This window comes from Rhinolophus sinicus, chromosome 14 (assembly GCF_057876585.1).
Source record: "Rhinolophus sinicus isolate RSI-liver-muscle chromosome 14, RSI-T2T, whole genome shotgun sequence".
Taxonomy (NCBI): Eukaryota; Metazoa; Chordata; class Mammalia; order Chiroptera; family Rhinolophidae; genus Rhinolophus; species Rhinolophus sinicus.
Window position 1 is genome coordinate 155,495,946 of NC_142514.1, and position 14,421 is coordinate 155,510,366.

A 14,421-nucleotide genomic window follows, 5' to 3' on the forward strand; every position below is an offset into this window, starting at 1 on the left:
GTCAGAAGTTGTGGGGAAGAATACTGAAGAGGACATGCTCATCAGAAAAAGAGCTCTAGAAGTCTGCATGGGATGTCCCCTTGAGTATTAGATGAGCACTCAAATGTGTATATATAGGATGAAATGCCTGAGGTCAGGCACAGCAGCTGGGTCAGCTGTGAACCAAACAGTTCTCAGAGTTTTCACTGGGCTGTTTTCAATTTTAACCAGCTAGAGTGGGGAGTCCATTTGGACCCTATTCAGTAGAGATTCAAAAAGGATCAGAGCTATCCTTAGTGGGAATAAACTATCTCTATAGTAAAGGCTACTCTGAATGCTCCCCAATGAAGCTTAGAAACAATCCTTGAAAGGAAAAAACAAACAAAACAAAGAAAACCTGAGCCATAAGTAACTTTAATGGCAACAAAGGAAAACAAAACTCAGGCACTCAACAACATAAAATTCATGATGGCCAGTATTCCATCAGACTGAATGTAGGAAAATACCAGTCAATAGAAACAGATCCAGAAATGATGGGATTAGCACATGGGATTGAAACATAACTACTTTTATATGAATATAGTGAGAATATAAGAAGATATTTAAAATCCAAGTAGAACTTATAGAGATGGAAATTACAGTATCTGAAGTGAAAATGTCATTGGATGGAATTAGCAGAAGAAAAGATGAGTGAACTTTAAGATACAGCATTAAAATGTATCCAAAATGAAGCACAGAGCAAGGGGGGGAAAGATTTTTTTAAAAAAATGAACATATCTACAGTAACCTGTAGGAAAATATGAAACACTCTAATTTATATGTAATAATAGAAGTCGTTGGAAGAAGCAGGGGCAGAAAGTATATTTGAAGAAATAATAGTGGCCAAAATTTTCTTATATTTGATAAAAACTATTACCCACAGATGGAAGAAACTCAGTGAACCCCAAGTAGGACCAACACAAAGAAAACAAAACCAAAACACATCATAAATTGCTGATAAACAGTGATAATTTTTTTAAATCTTTAGCATTAATCAGGAAAAAAGGAAACATAGAGAGAGGAACAAAGAATGAATAACTTCAGAATACTCATCAGAAACTGTGTAAGCCAGATAATAACTAAATGACATTTTCAAAGTGCTAAAAGAAACTATCAACCTAGATTCTATAGAATAAACATATTAAAAAATGAAGACTAAATAAAAACTTTTCAAGAAGAAAAATGCTCAAAGAATTCATCTGTAGCAGACCAGCAAAATGATATATTAAAGCAAGTTCTTGAAATGGAAGGAAAATGCAAAAAAATGTATGAGTGCATTAAAAAGCCTTTTATTATTTCACTTTTTAATTTCTTAAAAAATAATTGACCATTTAAAGCAAAAACAATGTATTGTGGGTTTCAAAACATATGGAGACATAAAATGTTTGGCATTGATAAAAAAAGAAGTTGGAAATATATTATGAAGTTCTTACACTGTACATGAAGCAATTTAGTGGTAAACTGATAAATTAAATTGTATAATGTAAACCCCAGAGAAACAGCTGAAATATTTTAAATTCAACCACAAAATAAAACTAATAAGCTAGTAGTAGAAATAAAATAGAATCATGAAAAAAAATTCAATTCAAAAGAAGATAACAGATGGACAAATATGATATGTGATCAAATAATACAGTGAATGCTTAAATTAAAAAAATTATTACAGTAAAAGACACATTGCCTCAAAATACTCTCCTTTGTTTTGAACACATTTACCCCATTGTTCTTGCGACTTTCTGAAAGCAATTCTGGAAGTCCTCTTTTTTGAGTGTCATTAGTTGTGCTGTTGTGGCTGCCTCTATGTCTTGAATTGATTCAGTACGTTTACCTTTCATGGTCATTTTTACTTTGGGGGAGAGTCATACGGTGCCAGCTCCGGTGAATAAGGTGGATGAGGACACACTGTCATGTTTTTATTTGACAGAAATTGCCATATACCAGAAGCAATGTGTGAAATGGAGCCTTCAGTTGTGATCACAAAATATGGTGAATGCTGCTGCCAAGTGCCATCCAAGAAAAAGGCAGGGATCTTCAATAAGGGAAGCCACGCGTCGAACTTTAGTAATAATGTGTGACAGGTTTCAACTTGTTTGGTGCAGTCAGATGGTTGTGAGCTACAGTTGAGAGAAGGTGTGTTTTAAAGTGTGCCGTCAATCATCCTCCATCATGACAGCGCTCCGTATTACACATCACTTCTGGTACAGCAATTTCTATCAAATAAAAACATGACAGTGTGTCCTCATCCACCTTATACTCCAGATCTGGCACCGTGTGACTTCTGGCTCTTCCCCAAAATCAAAATGATTCAGGACCTCGAGGCAGCCACGACAGCACAACTAAAGACACTAATGAAAGAGGACTTCCAGAACTGCTTCAGAAAGTGGCAAGAATGATGGGATAAATGTGTTCAAAACAAAGGGGAGTATTTTGAGGGAAGATTAATGGCAATGTGTCTTTTACTGTAATACATTTTTTTTAAACACTCACCGTATTGTTTGATCACACCTCATACATAACACCAAGAGTGAACCCTAAGGTAAACTATAGACTTGCAGTGATTATGACATGTCATCAATGTAGGTTCATTCTTGGTAAAAAAATGTACCATTCTGATGAGTGATGTCGATAATGAGGGGGACTGTGCATGTGGGGCCAGAAAGATATGGGAAACCTCTGCACCTTCTTCTCAGAATCGCTGTAAACTTGAAACTGCTCTAAAGAAGTACTTTAAAAAAAAATATGGAAGGTCTGAACATGCCAATTAAAAGGCAGAAATAAACTGCATTAAAGTAGGAACTAACTAAATGCTATCTGTAGGAAACACACTTAAGTATAAAGACACAGTAATTTTAGTTCCAGGTGAGATGATGTAAGCACATTCCATATCTTGCTCACCAATTGTAGCTTTAAAACCAGAATGCATGGAACAGCTCTTTGAGATCTCTGAAAAGCAATACCAGATGCGTTGGTAAAGAAAACCAGAATTTGAAGTACAACTGAACTGGTATAAATTATGGTTTGTTTTTCTCTAGTACCCCCCATCCTGACTCCAGACAGCCTGAAACCTGGAAGAAGGCACCAGCACAAATAGAGTTCCCAAAGGAGCCCTCTAATTCTAGCTTGAGAAATGGGGAAAGCACCTCCCAATGCTCAGAGCGTGGGGGAAATCCCCATCGTTTTACATTTTTTTCTGTTCTCTCATACTCCAGCCCCTAGATAACCCCACAGTGGTAGCAGTAGTAATAGTGTCAACAGTGGGGACCCACAGACACCTTAAACTCTAAGGCACAGTAGGTTAAACAAGTGGGTTTGACAGTGTCCCAATAAATAAAACCAGGCAACCAGCCTCAGAAACCTCCTATAAAACACATCTTTAGGCACAAATTGCTTCATTGCAAATTCTGTCAATCACTTGAAGAAATAATACCAGTTTTATAGAGTCTCTTCCAGAAAATCAAAGAGAGCTAATTTTATAAGGGCAGTATTATCTTCATGCCAAAAGCTAGACAAAGAGTATAAGAAAATTAAAGTGCAGACCAGTATCCCTCATAAGTATAGAGGCATAAATCCTCAACAAAATACTAGCAAATTGAATCCAGCAATATTATAAAAAGAACACCACCATGACTGCATGGGGTTTATTCCAGGAATGCAAGGCTTATTCAATATTTTTAAATCATTTAATGTGATCCACCATGCTAACAGCCTAAAGAAAAACCATGGATTACATCAATGGATGCAGAAAAAGCATTTGACAAAATCCAGTATCCATACATGATAAATAATCACAGCAAACTAGAAATAAAAGAGAACTTCCTCAGCCTGATCCGTACAAAGTCAACAGCAAACATCACACTGAATGGAGAAAAGACTAAATGCTTTCCCCCTAAGTCTGGGACAAGGCAAGGATGTCCGTTCTCACCACTCCTGTTCTCTTATGTTGGAAGTCTTAGTCCCTGGAATAAGGCACAAGAAACTAAAAGCCATTAGAAAGAAAGAAAACTGTCATTATTTATAGATAACATGATTGTGTGTATTAAAAACTAAAGAATGTACAAAAAATACCCTGCAGAATTTAGCAAGGCAGAAATATAGGCTGACTCTAAAATTTATATGCAAATGCAAAAGACAGAGTAGCCAAACAATTATGAGAAAGACCTGTATTGTAATTTAACTATAATTTCTAAACTTATTAAAAAGTTACATTAACCCAATGCAGTATCAGTATGTATTATGGACATAGATTAATAGAACAAATAGACAATAAACCAGAAATAGACCCACTTTTGTATAGTTGAATTTTTCCAAAGGGCCAGTGTAATTCAATGGGAATAGGATAGTCTTCAAGAAATGTTGCTAAAACAGTTAAATATTTGTATAGAAAAACAATGAATCTCAGTTCTTCCTTAACAACATATACACAAACCAACTCTATAGGGAGTCATAGACCTAAATTTAAAAGCTTAAAACTTCTAAAAGGTAAAGTAAAACTTCTAGAAGATGACAGAGATAATCTGAGATTTGAGGTAGGCAAAAGTTTATGAATGTGAGATAATTGGTAAAACTCATTGAATTGCTCATGTAAAATGTGTACATTTTATTGTATGTAAATTATGTGTTGATAAAGTTAATTAAAAAAATAAAACCCCTCATGGACAGTCATAATGTCCAGAATAAAATTCATATTCCTTACCATGGCTCTTTACAATCTGACCATTTTTCAGCATTTCTAACCCCACACTCACAGCCCCACACAAGTCCATCATATGCTTCAGCTCATTTTTCAGCTAACTTTTCTATCTTTTCTTCCTCCTTGCTTTTGTCTAAGATATTCTTACACCAAGAAAGCTGTTTTGGCCTCTTTCTCGTGATTAATTCCAATTTTCCCTTTATGACCCAGCTTATTTCCGTAAATCTTCCCTCACTGTGCTCAGTTAAATGATCCCTTTCTTGTTCTCCCAGATCAATTCATACATACATCTGTGTTGTACTAGCCCAGCGTGCTGTGATAAAGGATTCTAATAGAACCCTCACTCATTTTTGGTCCGGTGTAGTAGTACTTGCCATATTGTAAATACTCTGCTGAACAAACAAATAGGTAGAGTAATATGCATTGTCATTGAAATCTAATTTCTTCTGATCACCTTGAGTGACCATGCCAATGGCATTTATCTAGCTGTTGTATTTGGTTGGCCCATTTTGTCAACTTTGATTTTCTCAGAAATTTCACCATACTAGTGTACTTGAGCAGGTTGGTGTTCCAATTTATCTTGGCATGCTGAAGAGTTCTTTGTGTGTGTGTGTGTGTGTGTGTGTGTGTGTGTGTGTGTGTGTGTATTTTAATTTTTTTATTTTTTATTAAATTTATTGGGGTGACAATTGTTAGTAAAATTACATAGGTTTCAGGTGTACAATTCTGTATTACATCATCTATAAATCCCATTGTGTGTTCATCACCCAGAGTCAGTTCTCCTTCCATCACCATATATTCGATCTTTATAGTTGGGTTTAGTTAAATTAAGTGTAGGTTTTGGCTCATATATAACATTTTTAGATAAGATCAAATAAAGCCAAGAGTCTAATCAGGATGATTTGCTGTGTATGTCAACCATATTTTAGTGTCCAGAAAATAATATGACAGGATTTTTAAAAATAAGTGAAATATTATAAACATACCTATGCAGTTATTCTACCTAGATTGTGTGTGCGGAGTTTTGTGTGTGTGTGTGTGTGTGTGTGTGTGTGTGTGTGTGAGATCAGTAATGGTTAATCTTTTTTTTTTTTTTCGGTAATGGTAAATCTATCCTTGGGGAGTAGACTTGATATTTAGAAAGTGGGAAAAGACAGTGTGAATAGGGAATTTCTCAGGTTAAGAAATCTACATTTGGCCAAAAGCAAAATGGAACTATAATATAATGAGCCTAGTTTGTTTTTGTTTTCTTTTTTTCGTTATTTCATTCACAATGTAGGTCTAAAAATAGTTCCAAAAGTACTGCTTTAAACATTTGAGCACTTCCAGCGTTGTGGGAGTACGAATGAATACTTTTAAAGGAATTAGAGAACACTTTATATTTAAAGTCAGGGTGTATTTTTTTCTTTTCCTTTAAAAATAATGTACAATTTTATTGTACAAACGTATGTGGCAGTGTTTACTTCAAAAATTCAGATTGTTTTCATGTGACTTGGCTTTAAAAATATGATTAAAACCAAGCTATTTATTTCTCCTTCTCTACATATACCCAGTAAGCTTTTATATGGAGAATCCATTTTTCTTTTTTTCTTTTTTTTAACTCTAAGCTTTAATAGTGATAATAATGACTTCCCCCCACCCCCTTCTGGGGAAATGAAATTTCACTGTTCTGGAAGAAATTAATTTTAAAAAACCACTAGAACAGAATTGAAATGAAATGAATTTTATTCTTGATTGAACTGTAACACTGCTTTGTGGTATACTAATAGCCATCTGCCGATGATTAAAACAAAGTACTACAGCTCAGCTCCATGGAGAATGTCCTTTGCAGCTCTCACCACAGTGTACACGCTTAACAACATTAGTCATTTTATATCTATTTGACACTGATTAATTACTCCGATCTATTCTGGTATTACAGCCACTGCCTTGGCACTTTAGTCAGGCTTGAACAATTGAAGGGAGTTCAGCAGTGTGAATTATGTATTTATTACTGTGACCCTTTGTGCTATTTAATTAACTTAAAATAGGTGCTGTTTGCACTCTCATTTTGGAATTAAGGTTATTATAGAAATATTTATTTTACTTATATTCCATTTTTAGACATGAAATTTATACTATGAGCTTATAATGTTATGCCTTTTTAATTATTCAGTTGTTTTGTTTGTTTAATATTGATGCTTAAATATTTTTTCATGTGAAAATTTAACAAACGTATCCATTACTAATTCATCTTGACTTGGGCTATATAGAGCTCTTGTTGGTATATCCTTTAAACCTGAAATGAAGAATTTGATAACCTGCTTTATAAGCACCATGGAACCTTCCTATTTTAACTCTTAACACTACGGATTGAGTAGAACGTGTACATACAAGTCAACATTTCTAAAACACTTCTAAGGCAACTTAAAGAACAGCAACCATTAGGGTACATACACCAAAAAGAAATATTTGCAACCATACATCAAACAAGAAAATCTAAGTAAATGCAGAAAATATTTTTTTTTTAAGATGGTTGTTAAACATTCGAAATAATACCCATTACCACTGATAATCACTGAAATGCAAATCAAAGCACTCGGATTCTGGTTGTTGTTTATCAAAATAACAAAGATTGGTTGTTTTTTTCTTTTTTCCTCTGGAATAAAAGAAACATTGAAGAGGGAGACAACACACAGAGTCTTTTTTGATGGGGTCTCTGGGCTCAGAGAGGCCCGGGGTGGGGGCAGGCGGGTGGCGAGGCTGGTGTCACCCACACTTGAGGAAGATGGTTTGATTTGTAGAAACACCCACTGTTGATGAGGATGGCAGGAATGTAAAACTGGAATACACACTATACCTTTTAAGGTGTCCCACTTCTGATAATCCATCATAAGGAATCAATTCAAAATTCAGACTTTCTTTGCTAATTCTAAGACGTGAAAGTAACATTGTTGCATTTGCTTTTCTTTAAAGTATCTTTATAGAATTTTTTTTTGTATCATCAACTCTTCAACCTTTTACTTTTGGTTTCTGACTTTGATATCATATTAAAAATATTGTATTACTATATTTATACAATTTTATTGAATCCTTTCCTCAATGATTTAAAATGCCCTACTTACCATGTACTGAATCTCCATAATGGATTTTTTTGGTTTCTCTACTACATTACGTTTATTTTTGTTTATTTCTAAGGCATCACATTTTAAAACAACTTTATTCTATATTTGACATACAGTAAAAATTCACATTTTAACTGTATAGTTCGATGAGTTTTGATAAACGTGTACACCACCCTGATCAAGATATAAAATATTTCCATCACTTAACACAATTTCCTTGATCCCCTGTGTGGTCGTCCCCAGCTCCAGTCCCAGACCAAGACAACCACTGTTCTGCTCTCTTACTGCATATTAATATTACTAATTAGTATTACTAATACTAAAGTATTGATATTTTAGAATTTTGTATCAGTGGAATTACACAGAATGTACTCCAGCTTCTTTTGCTTAGCAATTTTTGAGATTCATCTGTGTATCAGTGATTGGTTCCTTTTTATTGCCAAGTAGTAGTCCTTTGTATGGACATACTTCAATTTACTTACGCATTAACCTGCTGCTAGACTTTTGGATTGTTTTTGGTTAAGGGCCATTATGAATAAATTTCCTACAAACATTCATGTAAAAGTCTTTATGCAGACATGTTTTCATTTCTCTTGGATAAATACCTAGGAGTGGAATTACTGAGTTTATGGTAAGTGTATGTTTAACTTTATAAGAAACTGGCAAATTTTTTCAAAATGACTATACTATTTAACATTCCTACCAACCATTGTGGGTTCAGTTGCTCCATATCCTTGCCACCACTTATAAAAAAGTTCAGTCATTTTAATTTAAACCATTCTATTATATATGTAGTGGTAGTTGTGGTTTTAATTTGCCTGATAATTAATAATGTTGAGCATCTTTTCATATGTTTATTGGTCATCTGCATATCTTTTTATAAGGTTTCTGTTAAAATATTTTGCTCAATTTTTAATTGAATCGTTTGTCATCTTACTGTTGAGTTGTAAGAATATATATATGGACACAAGTTTTTTGTCATATATATATGTTCCTAGTACATCTTTTTATCCCAATTCTCATCTTTTCATTTTCCTAACTATTTTTGAAGTTTGTGCTTTCGTGTCAATTAAAAAATCTTTGCTACCCTAACATCACAAAGATTTCCTTATATGTTTCATCTAAAAATTTTTATAGTTTTGCCTTCTACATTTAGGTCTACATTTAGGTCTATGATCTATTTTATGTTAATTTTTAAGAGTAATAGTTCATCTTTTTTCCAAATGTGTATTAGGTTGTTCCATCATCATTTCTTGAAAAGACTGTCCTTTTTCTATTTAATTACCTTGACTCCTTTGTCAAACATTAATTGACCATGTATGTAGAGGTCTATTTCTGAGCTCTATTTTGTCCCATTGATCTGTGTGTCTATTCTTTTTCGAAGTTGTTTTTGCTATTCTACATCCTTTAAATTGCCATATAAATTTAAAAATCAACTTGTTAATTTCTACCCAAAAGATTGCGTGGGATTGTGTTTAATCTATGGATTACGTTGGGGAGAATTGACATCTTAAACATATTTAGTCTTTTATCCACAAGCAAAACGTATCTCTCCATTTATTTTAGACCAGCTTTAGCACTATTTCATAGTGTCTGAATCTTGCACATATGTCGTGACATTTATCTCAAGTATTTTATGCTTTTTTGATGCTATTGTAAATGATATTGTGGTTTTGTATTTTAATTTCTAATTCTTTATTGCTAATGTATAGAAATAAAGTTAATTTTTTTATATTGACCTTACATCCTAAGACATTGCTAAATCATCTTACAGTTCCAGTAGCTTTTTTTGCGTATTGCTTCAGGATTTTCTAGATATAAGACCATGTTGTCTATAAATAAAGATTGTTTTTACATTTTTTATTTTTCTCTAATCCATATCCTTTTGTTTTTCTTCCCTTGCACCTTAATGCTGTAAGGCAACCAATAGAATACTAATTAGAAGTGGTCAGAATGGACATCTTTGCCTCAGTCCCAATCTTAGGAAAAATGCATTCAGTCTTTCACCATTGAGAATGATGTCACCTATAGTTTCTCAGAGGTTGAGTAAGATTCTTCCTGTTTCTAGCTTGCTGAAAATTATTACAAATTAATTTTGTCGGTTCCACTTTACACATTTCATGAGACAAGCATGATTTTTTTCCTTTTGTTCAAAGGATTTTTGAATCTGTGTTCATGAGGGATATTCATCTACAGTTTACTTCTAATGAATTTATCTTGTTTTAGTATCAGGATAATGCTGCCCTCGATAAATGAGTTGGGGAATATTCCCTCCTCTATGTAATTTGGTATTATTGTTCTTAAACATTTGATAGACTTCACCAGTGAAGGCCTCTGGCTTGTTTTCTCTGTTATCTAATGTAAGCATTTAAAGCTATAAATTTTTCCTCTAAGCACTGTTTTAGGCATTTTAGTCATATTTAGGCCACATTGTTTTATATGTTGTGTTTCATTATCATTCAGATCAAAATGCTGTCTAGTTAGGATTTTTATTTTCATTTATGGAATATTTAGAAGTCTATTGTTTAATTCTTAAATATTTGGGGTTTTTCAAGTATCCCTCTGTTACTGATTTTTAATTTTATTTAGTTTTGGTCAGAGAACATAATGCTGTATGATTTCTATACATAGTTCAAGATTTGTTTTATGATCCACTATATGATCTGCCTTGGTTCTATAGATGTCAGTCAGGTCTCATTGGTTAGTAATGTAATTCAAGTCTTCCATATTCTTTCTGTTTTTCTGTTTAGCTGTTACTGCAGTTATCAACAAAGGAGAAGTGAAATTTCCAACAATAATTGTAGATTTGTCTGTTTGTTAGGGTTCTGTCAGGTTTGTGTCATGCATTTCGAAGCTCTGTGCATACAAAAATTCATGATGTCGCATTTATGAATTGAAGAAGTTATCATTTTGAAATGTCTCTCTTTATCTCTTTATATTTTTTTCCTGAAGTCAGCTTTGTCTGAAACTAATACAGCCATTGCAACCTCTTTATGATTAATGTTTATATAGAATTTCTTTTTCCTTCCTTTTATTTTTAACTCCTATATCTTCATATTTAAAGTGTACTGGACATGTTTACATTTAATGTTATTATCATTGTTATTGGATTTAATTCTATCGTTTACCTTTTGTTTTTTATTTATTTCCTCTGTCATTTATTCCTATTTTCCTTCTTTTTTTTAATTGAATATTCTTTATTCTTGACTAATTAACTGTTCCTCTTGGGTGGTGGTTTTTTTTAAATAATGGTTACTCTAGCATTTCCAACATGCATCTTAGCTTATCAAAGACTATCATTAAATAATATATCACTTTGCTTGTAGTTTAAGACTCTTACAACAATATACTTTCATTTACCTGTTAGATTTTTATTGCTATTGTTATAAAACATTTCACTTCCCCAAAGGTTTGGGGTTTTTTGTTTTTTTGTTTTTTAACAAACAAACCCAGAGTCAGTTCTCCTTCCCCAAAGTTTTTAACCCCACAATATGTTGTTACTATTTTTGCTTTAAACAGTTAATTATCTTTTAAATAAATTTTAAAAAGAAAATTTCTTATATTTACCATATACTTACCATTTCTGGCACCCTTTGTGTAGCGATCCAAGTTTCTCTTTGGTATCATTTTCCTCCTGTCTGAAGAACTTCCTTTAATATTACTTGTAGGGCCGGTGTACTGGAAAAGAAGTTTTGGCTTTTGTTTCTTTGAAAAAAGTCCCTATTTTAACCTTTGTTTTTTAAAAGATTTTTGCTGGATGTTGAATTCTTAGTTGATAGATTTTCTCCTTTCATCACTTCAAAGACATGTCTGGCTGATGGAAATTCTCAGGTCACTCTTTTTTCCCTTCCCTTGTATGTAATATGTCTTTTTTCTCTGGATGTATTAAACTATATAAGCCTTACCTTTTCTGCAGGATGTATAGAATATATCAGTAATGGTATCTTTATACTCTGAAATAAATATAATTAGTAGATAGTTTTGATATGTTCTTAGTCTGTTATTTCACTACCATATTGAAAAACATTCAGATTCATTTATCCCTTAATGTGGGGATTTGCAGTCTTTAAAAAAAAAAAAAAAAGATATTAATTCAGTACGTGGATCATTGTATATAGATTTCTCAGTCATTTTATATGGAGTCTTTCTGTGTGTATCCAAATAGTGAAACTATACTTGATACTATTTGGTGTGATCTTAAAACAAGGAATGGTGATCAGTTACAACTTAGCAATTTCTTTTGTTATTTTCAAATGATTCCTGGTAAAGAAATTTTTAAAAACTTAAATGAGAAGTATTTGTAATCAGAAAAGGGCATAGATATAATTCTGTTTTTGAATAAAATAAAATTTGGAGCATACAATGTATACCAGTTTTTAGGGAATCAGTTTTTGCCTTTAAAAGAATATGTAATCATTTTTTGTGTTCATTGTTTCACCTGTGTAAGTTCTGGTTTCCATTTACAGTGTTATGTAATACCTTCAAGGCCAGCAGCCTTTCAGGTGCCTCTATAAAATATAAATTTAAGTATCCTCAGCTGTAATTTTCAGTTTCTAAAAATGTCATTCCCTGAAGACTCTCTATAACGTGCTTTTTCCCTTTTAGTGCCATTCCATGTGCACTCCTTAAGTTACCCATGACTTTAGTCCTCAGATAACTCATTCCTTGATTCTTATGAAATATTGCCTTGTGCTGCCTTGCAACCTTTCCTAATCCTCACCTTCAGCACACTTTAGACATATACCTATTGTGTAATTGGTGATGTAGCTATTAGGTTGGTGGAAAAGTAATTGAAGTTTAAAAGGTTAAAAATAATGGCAAAAACTGCAACTACTTTTGTACCAACCTATATTTCTCTTCACCTTTGACCTTACGTAAACTCTTTGAGGGCAAGAAGCATGTCCTGTATTTTCATGTATGCCTCGGACCTCATATTCGGGAGAAATAAAACTACTCCTCAACCCTGCATGACCTCTGTGATTTTACTTACTCTTTTGCAAGAATTTGACAATTAAAACGTTTTTAAAAATTAGTGAAACATCTCACAACCAAAAAGAGAAGTACTAGGTATACTAATTTTCTGTTAGACTGTTTTCCCTGAATTCTTAAACACGTTTTTTGCCTTTCTTCTATAGGTGAAGCCTTGAAAGGAAAGATCACAGTTCACAAGAATAAGAAAGATCCACGTTCTCTCATTGTGACCCTCACATTGAATAATTCAACTCAAACTTATGGTCTCCAGTGAAAAAGCAACAACAGCACAACTAACAGTTTTTATTGTGGGGGTGGGATGCATAGGGAGTGGGGGAAGGGGCTTTAATGGGAGCTCACAGATGATGGTCTTTTCCTGATGAGTCTCCTCAATAGAATCGTGATAGGAATCCGATGTCATGCAGCTAAGGAGTGGAATCCACTGATCCTAGCGGTCCACCTACATAGTCACATTCTTAGAAGTCTGGTCAGCGAGAGGTTTAACCAAATGTAGCCCCTGCACTGAGTTTAGCTGTATTAAAAATTATTTCAATTGGCCTAAATTTGAAACAGAAATAGTCTTTTGTTGTTTTTAGTAAGTTTCCTACTATAAATTTTAAACACTGGTAATTGATTAGTTGTTTGGATGTTTTATTAAACTAGTAACTATGCAAAAGGCATTACACATTTTATTGCAGATTTCCTCTCTGAGGAGGAGTAGTTTTTAGTTGTGTTGTTAGAATATCACGATATATAATAGATTAAAGACCAAGTGTAAGGGACTAAAATATGAAAAAGAGTATCACACAGTTCATGTTTGAAGACAGCTTAGTTGATTATCCTACAGTTACCTAGTTTTTGTAGTTTCTTCCCTCTTCACAAATATTCTTTAACCATTTAGTTTTCTAGTGTTGTCCAGGAAATGTAATTCCAATACATTTATCCTAGGCTTCATAAAAGTTTTTAAAGATTGGGATAAATATGTGCTTATTTACTAATGTAATACCTTTTTCAAACTAGATTTATGTGCAAAGTTAAACTTGTAACTGTTAATGTACTCATAACACTCTATACAATTGTGTCATTTACAATTATTGACTCAGTTTGAAATGCAGAATAGAAAACATTTAATAAAATGTATGCAACAGCCATTCGCATTATAAAATAAAATTTTAAAATATTAAGGCTTTTTAAAAAATCAGAAGTACTTAAAGTCTTTTTTTGAATTTTTTTTATTAAAGTATTACATTAGTTTCAGGTGTACAACATAGTGATTCGACATTTATATACTTTACGATGTGATCACCACAAGCCTAATAGCCATCTGTCACCATAAAATGTTATTAGGATATTATTGACTATATTCCCTGTGCTGTGCGCTACATTCCTGTGGCTTATTTATTTTATAATTGGAAGTTTGTACCTCTTATTCTCCTTTATCACCGTGCCCCCTAACCCCCCTTTCCTCTGGCAACCATCAGTTGTTCTGTATCTATGAGTCTGTTTTTGTTTTGTTTGTTTCTTTTGTATTTTTAGATTCCATATATAAGTGAAATCATATGGTGTTTGTCTTTCTCTGTCTGACTTCATTTATCACAATACCCTCTAAGTCCATCCATGTTGTCACAAATGGTAAGA

At 33.1% G+C, this 14,421-nt stretch overlaps 1 protein-coding gene across 2 annotated transcripts in view; it reads left to right on the forward strand.

Moving 5' to 3' along the window:
* Positions 1-13,981, forward strand: part of PRMT3 (protein arginine methyltransferase 3) — a 127,645-nt gene extending 113,664 nt beyond the window's left edge. For both annotated transcript variants that reach the window (XM_019742634.3, XM_074336134.2), the window contains one exon: positions 12,948-13,981. In XM_019742634.3, the coding sequence (XP_019598193.3) occupies positions 12,948-13,057 (110 nt within the window). In that variant the 3' untranslated portion in view covers positions 13,058-13,981. The remainder of the gene's footprint in view (positions 1-12,947) is intronic.
* The last annotated feature ends 440 nt before the right edge of the window (positions 13,982-14,421 follow it).